Below are 9,862 nucleotides of genomic sequence, written 5' to 3'. Positions count from 1 at the left end.
TACAGCTAGCGGCTCATTGTTGTGAAAGAGACCACTCCGCTTCACGTCGAGGTGCAGCATTACCCTGTCGGGGATTCTTTCACAACAATGACTGGCTCGCTGTACATTATCCCTTACTTAGTATATTAGTATGGAGTACTGAAAAGGTTTGGATGTCTGAAACCATTTTTCAAGAGGCTGTGTTGCAGATAAGAAATGAAAGAAGTATATTGTTCAACATGAATAAGCAGAGCCGCCGTCGGTCCAGACAGGATTTTGTAATTAAAGTAATTCTTTTATTTTTTTTGTAGGAAAAGAACAAAAGTCACTAAAAATCTGTACAATCTGTAAAAAACAACACATTTCAAATAAAAAACAAAGCAGATATGTATCTAAATATTGTTCACTGAAGTGGTCTGTGCTGTACAAATGTCGACATTCCCTGATAAGGCTTTGGATTGTCCAACTGGTCCTCGAGTCCATCCGTAGTCTGTAACGCTGTCTCAGAGCTGCTGTCTCAGATCCACCTGATTGTCCCGGATCACTCACCCTGCTGACCGTCCTCTGCTCTTCAACAACAAAAGCTGAGAGATGGAAAGCTTTTTCAATGTGTCCGACAACTCCAGTTTTACTTTACGTCACACTGCTTCACTCGTGCTCCACGCTCACTGGTGCTGAAACAGACACATTTGATTTGTCCCCAGTTAGAAACCTGGTTATACACCGACAGCAAACACTTCAGCGAGCTCTGTTCTTCCAACCTTTTCAACAAGTCTCACTTCTTCTTCCCTATGGTCAAGTTCTCACTTTTCTTATTCTGCACCTGAAGGGAACATCACTTGTTATTATCAGTCACAATCTGCACCAAGGACAAAGTCACTGCATCCGCACACCAACCTCATTCATGGCGTCATCAATCTGTTTGAGTTCTTCGTATCGGTCTCTTGACTCTCTGAGTGGCTGCACCATCGCCTCCTCAATCTGTGGGAACAGCTAGGACACACACACACACACACACACACAGTGTCAGTATCCTCGCTGTGTTTATAGAAGTGTTGATTTTAAGCAGTGACATGTTTGTTTCTATGTGATGGTTTCATTCTCTACTCCCTCTATAACAAGACACTCAGTAGTAGTTTACTCTTTTACTTACTGACTATACTATTTATGTTTACACCTCGTTTTACATCTGTAAAATGCAACACAACACACGTTTTTTTGTTCCATTGTGGGAAGTTTTGAGGGCAGTTCATGAGTTTCACACTCAGAATTCAGATGAACAGTAAATATAGTAAATATAGTATTAGTACCATACAGTGATTTCTGATAGTGGTGGAATGAGTATTCAGATACTTTACTTGAGTAAAAGTACAGAAGTGTTGGGCAAAAGAATTAAAAGTAAAAGTACATCCTGCAGTATTGGTTTGTTAATAGTGATGCATCAACGTTAGAGCATCATTTCACTGCTGTTGCTGCTCCAGGTGGAGCTAGTTTATACTACTTTATAATACAGGTAGCTAGTTTAGTCCAGTGGTTCCCAACCTGGGGGTCGGGCCCCTCCAAAGGGTCATCAGATGAGTAATGGGAGATGAAAGAAGAAAAACACAATGTTTGCCAGCCGCATGACGGAAGACTTTGGCCAATCACAGGTCATTTCAGAGAGAGAGATTGTTCCTATTGGCTGTTCATTCAACGGAGGCAGCTGTCAATCACTCGCAAACTCTGATCAAACGGTCAAACTAGGCAGCGCCGATCAAATATGGATCAATATTTTGTTACATTTATGCCTATTTCTCTCCTCAAATGTGTTCAGAAACATCTTGTAGTGTACTGTTGAGCTGTAAACGCTGCAAGCAGAACTTCTGGGGGGCCAAGCAAGTGTTAGGGATTGGCACGCGTTTTGAACGGGCACTGAACTAGTCAGTACAAAAGATGAACTACACTGTGGAAAAGGAGCATTGTTGCTTCACATTACATTCATTCAATGTGACAACAGGCAGTCAACCCCACTTAACATCACATTTGTGCCATCAGCTTATTGTTCGCCCCTTATGTCAACCCCTCTCTCTCTCCCCATTCCATAACTATCTCTCTCTCTCACTATCATTTAAGGCATTGAAAAAGCCCCCTAAAAAATAACATTAAAAAAACCTGTTCTATCAGCCACAGACCTTAAACTGTAGAATCATGATGAGTAACAGCAGCAGCTGAGGATGTTTTATGTCATTCATCCAGAAGTTACTCAGTACCACTAAAAACCTCACTTTGTCCTGCTGCCAGCAGGTGGGGCTTTGCCCCTATTGCCCCAAATGTTGCCTCAAGCAATGGCAGCTGAGGCTCATGGGTATTGTAGTATTTAGAGCCGAACGAAATTGACAAGAAAAAAACAAGACTTCTCAGCAACAAAGTTGAAATACTTGATCAGCGATATAAGTAGTGTTATGTATATGAGTAGTGTTAAATCAACCAGCTGATTAACACTGAAGATATCATTAAAAGAACTTATTCACATCAGACATAAATACAACCCTATTCCTATGACCTTCATCATCACTGTCCTGCGTATTCACCTTCATCACAGTCTCAAACATGGGGATGAGGACGAACTTGATGAAGCCGATCTGAGCCGTCGGCTTGGTGACCTTTTCTCTGTCCATGAACGGAGCCACAGGAAGTCCTTCAGCCTTCTCCCTGTCGCTCTGAGCAGCACAGACAGACAGAAAGATCACCATCAACAACAGGAGGGACAAATGTCTTCTGCTGACTCTCTTTGCCCATTCATGATGCTACACAAATAAAATCATTTTTCTGCTGATGATTCCTTAATCCTCAGAACGGCTTGCCTTTTCTCTTTTAATATCAAACATCAGATAGTTAGTCTGAAGAAATGAGAAAAAAATGACCCTGCAAACCTAAAAATCACTTTACGGTGTTGTGAGTTTTGGTCTTAAACCTCTGATGGACCCACCTGCATGAAGTACTCCTCCAGCAGGCAGTCCACCCAGGGCTCAGCCACCTCCATGGGCCGCACCTCGTTGGAGATGTCACAGCACTTGATGAGCACCATCTTCAGCTGCCAGAGTACAGGGTCAGAGGGCAAAGGTCACCATGAATAGAGAGTTATTAACAGTAGGTGGCAACCTGGTATGATGAGATGGGATACCTCTTGAGGTTAAATGCTTTGATGCTACTTTTATCTTGTGCAGCTACAATGATCTAATTTACTTAAAGTAAAGTGAAATACTGTAGTGTACAAATATTGAATTTAGTGCTTGACAGTACAGTATGTATAAAGAGCATTCTCATTATTTAATATTCTTTATATGTAGATTTATCAGAAGACCAGTGTTATTAGAAGCTTCAGCAGACAGACAGACAGTACAGCACACAGGCACACAGGCAGTGGTGGAAGAAATACTCAGATAGCTTTAGTTACCTAAAGGTAGTGATACCACACTGTGTCCTGCATTCAAAACTTTACTCGAGTAAAAGTACAAAAATAATAACGGCAAAATGAACTTAAAGGCACAATGTGTAACATCTGGCCAGAACTTTTGTTTAAAACATGAAAAAAATGAACTAACATTATCAAGAGAATGAGACGAGGTTATAGTGTTGAGACGTCTATGGATTGTTTTGCAGAGATATCTACTGAAATGAGCTTGCTAAGCAGCTAGCCCCGTACCTCTAGAGGTGATAGTGAGTCACTGTAGTGTCTCAGTCTGCTCTCAGTCCACCATGAGAGGACCAAGAAGTAGAAGTGTTAATCAAGTTGAAGGTAGTAGTAGTTAGGTAGATAGTATGGACCCAGTAGTAGAGGGGAAATGATGACCCTTATTTGTTTGCAGGTGGCCAGATTGTACACATTGCACCTTTATTTAATTTTATTTAGATTTGCCTTTTTGCCGTTATTTGATAGTGATAGTTATGAAAGGGGGAGAGAGCGGGGACGACATGCAGCAAAGGGCGGCGGACGGGATTTGCCTTGGTACCTGGGGTGCCCACTTTACCAGGTGAGCTACCGAGGTGCCCCTATATTGCACTACATACTATTGTTTTACTAGCATTAATGCCTAATTGTGTAAGCAACATTTTATTGTTGTAACTGGTCGAGGTGGAGCTTATTTTAACACATTTATATAATAAAATATAAAGGAGCATAAAATGGAAACCTCGAAATTGTACTTCAATACAGAGCAGAGTTAATGCTACTTTCCACACACTGAAACACAGACTCTTCTCCAACTGCTGCTACACATAAGAGGAAAAAACAACCCAAAAACAGTGACAGGATCAGGTCACTTTCACACCTGTAGTTCGGTTCATTTGGTCCGGATGACATCACCAGAACTGTCCAATGAATGAGTTTCCTGTCGATGTGAATAACGTCCTGTTTACTCTTCTTGGTTTCATTTCTAATATAAGTCAAATGGACATGAAATGAAACAGAGTCCAGAGTCCAGACCAACTGAACTGACCTGCAGGTGCGAGAGGCATCCTCAGACTTACACAGGTGGCGTGCTCCTCGTCGGCGTAGTCAAAACTGTCGACTTTCTGCTTGAAGGAGTCCAGGATCTCGCCGTGTCGAGCCATGTCTGTAGCCAGGATAAGTGTGATGGTTCCCTGAGAAACAGCACAAAGTCACGTTTTCCCCCTGAGCAGCGTGGACAGTTTCTGTTGATGTAGTTTGAGTTATGTAGGTAGAACTCTTTTCCTTGTCTTTTCAAACTCTCCTTCCCCTTCGGCTTTCCTTTAAGTAGCTTTAAAGTTTTGAGGCCAATGCTGATAACGACATTTGGGAGTTTATAAATGCTGATAACGATAATTGATATCGGCCAATAATAATTTAACAATCTTGATACGGATCCCTTAGATCTGTTTTATAAAGAATTGTGACCAAGATACATACTGAGTGGGACATTTACAGTTGAAATATCAGCTTGTCAGTTCTCTCTGGTGGAAAAACTCTGTAACGGTGACACTGTTTCTAAACCTAGTTTTACATTTCTGTAATGTAATTAGCCCTTCGCTAGGCCCCGCCCCCCACTGCTACACCGTCAAGCTGTCAGAGCTACCATAGAGCCCGCACTGTCACTAACTGCACTCCCTGCATTAATATCTAGCTAATTTTTGGAAAAAACGAAAAAGCAATTTCAGAGAGAAGCAGACAGAAGGTTTAAAGGATATATCAGGATGTCAAACTGATTCAGAAGTGAAAACAGGTTAAAAACATGAAGATAGAAGCTAAAGCCTGGCGTTACTCATCACAGTGTGAAAGTGAACCACCATCACCTGGTGATCGAGACAGAAGACAATGACATTAAGGAACAACACTGTTCCTGTAAAGACGGGCATGTTAACACACACACACACACACACACACATACACACACACACACAGCCCTACCTGTCGTATCTGTTTGAAGGCCTCGGGGTCAAAGTTGGAGAAGATGTTGCAGTCGGGCTGAGAGAAGATCTGGAAGGCCACAGCACAGTGGTGGTTCTCCAGAGGGGAGATGTCGTTGTAGCGAACTGCCAGCTCTGTTCTGGCGTTGATCTGGTACCTGGAGAGAAAGAGAGAGAGAGAGAGAGAATGAGAAGCATGCAGAGAAAGCAGGGACAAAGAGTAAGAAGAGATGGCAGAAAGAGAGAGAGAGTGCGTTTGTGTCTTACGTGTTGTTGAATCCGGGGTGATCGAGATCGTGACACACAGCAGCTGTCATGAGAATCAAAACGTCGACCTGAGTGAACTTCTCCTAAAAAATGTACACGCACACACACACACACACACACAAATCCAGACATGCACATTCATTATTATTATCAATGCATCAATTAATTCTTTCACTAAAAGATCATGTCCATACCTGCGCTAATGTGTGTGATCTCAACTTCCTCCCTCCTAATGGCCTCATAAAATGTATGTGTGTGTGTGTGTGTGACCTCGTTAGCACATTGCTGGTGCAGATGCTTCATAATCAGTCATTAGGCCTGTGATAATTAAACCTCCAGTGAATAGTCACCCCCAACAAGGGAGAAGAAGAAGCTCCTCCTTTCCTTTTTTCTTTCTTTCTTTCTTTTTTTCACGCGTATCCCCTTCATCACACCCCCATCCTCCTCCTCATCCTCTCATCCTCTCTCCCCTGACGCCTCTCTTTTTCACGGCCCAGCTTGTTCCCTCCACCTGTCCCGTTACAACTACAGCATGACTGCATGTATCACAATAGAGTGGTGCATTCTGGAGGTGGTTGTATGCAGTCATGGCACTGAAGCTGCTTCAGGAATATCTTTGTTTGTGGCTTTACTTATAACACAACGTGTAACGTTCAGAGATGCAGTGAGAATCAAACCCCAAATTATACTTAATACACATTCTGGTCAGCAGAAATGGAAATAGTGTGAAAATATTAAGTATTACCCCAGCAGGGACTACCATCACCTAACTGTATTTCCACAGTACATAAGCAGAAGTCATATTAAGAACAAAATATCTAGTTTATAGTAACTTATAACATTCATTTCTTTTACCAAAGAGAACAGTGTTGGTTGTGAATACTATATCAACGACCAGAAGGAGCCATGACTTACACACAGATTTGGGGTTGGGGTTTTTCTTATTATTTAAAGGTATTGGAATCTTACAGGATAAATGACTGATTTCATAAAATCTTCAATTGAGTAAAATTACACCAAAAGGTAATTTAATTAACAACATCTCGACCTTTCACTGCTTTTTACGTAACTGGGAACAAATATGCATGTAATGTCATGTAACGTCTGTCATTGTCAGTTTTTATTATTATTATATCAGGTAAAAACCTGAAACTGTGCTTTCAAGTCTCACAGCAGTCAAGTCTTTATTGAGTCAAGCTTCAAGTCTCATATCAGTCAAGTCTGTAAGAAGCTGATTACCTGAAGGCTGCAGAGGCAGATCATGCTGTACATCATCTGGGTGACACAGAAACAGTGGCGGAAGTTGTGGAAGGCGTTATTCTTGTAGTTGTCATGAATACAAAGCTACACAGAGAGAGACAGACAGACAGGAGGTGTGAGATCACTGAGTATTTAGAGATATTGTTCTGGTCGGTAAAAGGCCCGTTCAACAGGGAGATTGTTGGTTGCTTTCTATTTGAATGTGCAGGTGGTACTGGGTCCAGGTCTCACCAGCCATCTCTTGAGTGTGATAGGGTTGATGTTGAAGTCTTTGACCAAGCCCAGGTCATGGTACATATGTTCCAGACAGCTCAGCATCTGGGAAAACAAAGGGCCGGATCAGTGACAGGTCTGTAAACAGTAAGGAATAGAGATATGATGTCCTTTGACTTTTGATATTTAGCACTGATGAAAATGATTTAAAAACATTCTTTCTTTTGAATTTGGACAGATCACTTTTATCATAGTGTGTGTTTATACTGTGCAGAGCAATATACATTTCACATCAAAAGATGGATAGAAGCTAAAGTACTGGTTCCCAAACATTTTCACATCTGATTGGATTTTCGCTTTTAGATGTTTTATTACAGAAAATGTGTGAAATCCATGACCAAAATAGTCATGCATTCTGTCATTGTGCTACTTGTGGATGGAGTTATAGTGAAAGGAAATTACTCTCCTTTTTGCTGAGGACCCCCTGGAACCCACTCAAGGACTCCACTTTGAAAACCACTGAGCTAAAGGAGCTTGGTGGTTTGGATTATGGGTTATTGCTGTCTTTAAACAATCACAAAACTACAGTAAATATGTTGCTACCCATGAATAATGCAGTTCCACAGTTCATAGGCTTTTCTCATTCCACAAAGAGGAAAGAGAAAAGGAAACACTTTTTTAAAGTGAAAATGTTTCTGGAATTTCAAAATGAAATATCCATTTATTTCATCTTAAAAAACTATTTTTTGTGAATTAGTTTGTATTTGTTTTCTTTTATTAATCTTATTTTTTTTTAAATTTTATTTGGAATAATCACCTTGTTTTGTTGTAATTATTTAATAAAATAAAATAAAATCTTATTCATAAGAAAGGTAGTATTGGCCCTGTGGATCTTACACCATGCAGGTTTGATACTGTAGTTCAGTTTCAACGTGTGAGTTCTTGTAAATGTGAGGGGGAACAAAAGGTGCAACTATAACACAATAGTTCTCTGAATCAGGATTAGGCTTGGGATAAGCAAAAATATCAAGTGGGCTTTTACTGCCAAACAACAGCATCTGAGTGGCCCGGCATGAATACGGCTAAATCTGGATGTCCACTTGACCTAGTTGAACCCTTTGACCCAACATCACCCTGCTGCAGCTGAGTAGCACAGAGTCCTGGTCGGACCATGAGTCCAGAGACTTCAGCATGGACTCTGTTTTCTCTCCCTTTATGCTGGAGACCTTTTTCACAGCACACATTTTCACTTGTCAAACAAATATCATTTATAATGTTTGCATTCCAGTTATTTGTTCCAGTTCCAGAGCACTTGCATTGTGTATGTTGACATACTGGCAAGATTTATGACACATCAATGTCAATGAAGACAATGATAAGGTCATTAGTTTATTATACCGTTATTATTAGTTATGACAAATCAATAACACACTAATTCCATCAACTGTAAGTCCGTGTTTCACACTGGAGTTTGTATTTTGTGTTCAATGATTAATAAGGGTGCAAAGATACAGCTGCCCCTTAAATGAAGTATCTGCACATATACACCAACCTGTATTGGTCTTAATTGTAACATTTCGGTCGCCTAAAAATGTCTTATACAAGATAAATATATTTTATTCTCATTTTATTGATATTTCATTGGTAAATTCATCCTTTTTAATAATCCAGATTATAAATAGTTTTATAATTCGTAGAGATGCTGTAAGTAGCCTTAACGTTTTAGTGAAACAACATTTCATTGCTGTCTTATATATCTGATCGATTTCATGTTCACACGGGCTTATTACAAATCAACCAAGAGCTGTAAACATGAAGTAATAGGAACTAACAGTTTGGATGATGTCATCATCAGCACTACACGGAGCCACATGGGGAAATTCTTGTGACTGACAGCAGGTCACGCAGCACCGAATCTGTTGTGATTATTTATATTCTCTGGTGTCACAAAGAGCTCACTAACAAATAACTGATTATCAAGACTGAACTTCATACAGATAGTTTAGGAGATCCCTGATCCTTGACAGCTCCCATGACCAGCAGATGGTCGAAATAGTAGTTTAGCCTTTGAATTGAAGCTAAAATCACACACATCTACTGTCATAAAATCCTGCTTTGCTTTAACACAGAGTCTTGTTGAAGGCAGCCCGAGACCCTTCGATTAACAGCTGAAACATAAACCTAAATGAACTGAACCAAAAGAAAACATGAACTCTGGTGCATTTTCCATTTTGGTTCAGTTCAGTCTTAGAGATAGGGGAAGTAGCACAGACATCCAGTGCTTTGGGCATTTGAATGAGATGGGCGCCTTCCTTTGGAGGTGTTCCAGTCACGTTCAACTGGTAGGAGATCCCAGGGTAGGCCTGGGAACGCCTCAGGATCCTCCAAGAGGAGCTAGAAGACGTTGCTGGGGAGAGGAACGTCAGCCTAAGGCTGCCGCCAGCGTGACCCATCCACGGGTAAGTGGCAGAAGATGGATGAATGGATCATCATCATCAAAGTGTGTTTACAGGAGTTTTACTGCATACTGTAAGTGGTACGAGGCCTTTAGTGTGAAGACTGATTAATGTCCTCAAGTGATGTCACTTGAGTCAGCGTCGGTTGGGTCTGAAGACTACAAGTTTGTAAAGTAAAAGAAAACTGGAGGTGTAGAGTTAGAAAGAAGTGATGTGATCAGACCTCTGTAGCCCGATGCTCATCTCTGCTGCAGGTTAGAGGCTCCAGGCTACGTTAGCTG

General features: G+C 41.0%; 1 protein-coding gene across 5 annotated transcripts in view; it reads right to left on the bottom strand.

Moving 5' to 3' along the window:
• Positions 1-253: 253 nt before the first annotated feature.
• The window catches only part of pde9a (phosphodiesterase 9A), a 34,227-nt gene continuing 24,618 nt past the window's right edge, over positions 254-9,862 (bottom strand). For 4 of the 5 annotated variants that reach the window (XM_037790195.1, XM_037790192.1, XM_037790196.1 and 1 more), the window contains 10 exons: positions 7,144-7,230; positions 6,892-6,996; positions 5,653-5,735; positions 5,387-5,543; positions 4,489-4,602; positions 2,948-3,052; positions 2,550-2,678; positions 877-972; positions 741-802; positions 254-653 (listed from right to left, as the gene is read on the bottom strand). In XM_037790195.1, the coding sequence (XP_037646123.1) occupies positions 755-802; positions 877-972; positions 2,550-2,678; positions 2,948-3,052; positions 4,489-4,602; positions 5,387-5,543; positions 5,653-5,735; positions 6,892-6,996; positions 7,144-7,230 (924 nt within the window). In that variant the 3' untranslated portion in view covers positions 254-653; positions 741-754. Of the gene's footprint in view, positions 803-876; positions 973-2,549; positions 2,679-2,947; positions 3,053-4,488; positions 4,603-5,386; positions 5,544-5,652; positions 5,736-6,891; positions 6,997-7,143; positions 7,231-9,862 lie in introns of all 5 variants that reach the window. The other variant, XM_037790193.1, reaches the window with a different exon arrangement.

This window comes from Sebastes umbrosus, chromosome 13, assembly GCF_015220745.1.
Source record: "Sebastes umbrosus isolate fSebUmb1 chromosome 13, fSebUmb1.pri, whole genome shotgun sequence".
NCBI classification, from domain to species: domain Eukaryota; kingdom Metazoa; phylum Chordata; class Actinopteri; order Perciformes; family Sebastidae; genus Sebastes; species Sebastes umbrosus.
Note: the sequence above shows the minus strand (reverse complement) of the source record. Positions and strands in the feature narration are given on the sequence as shown.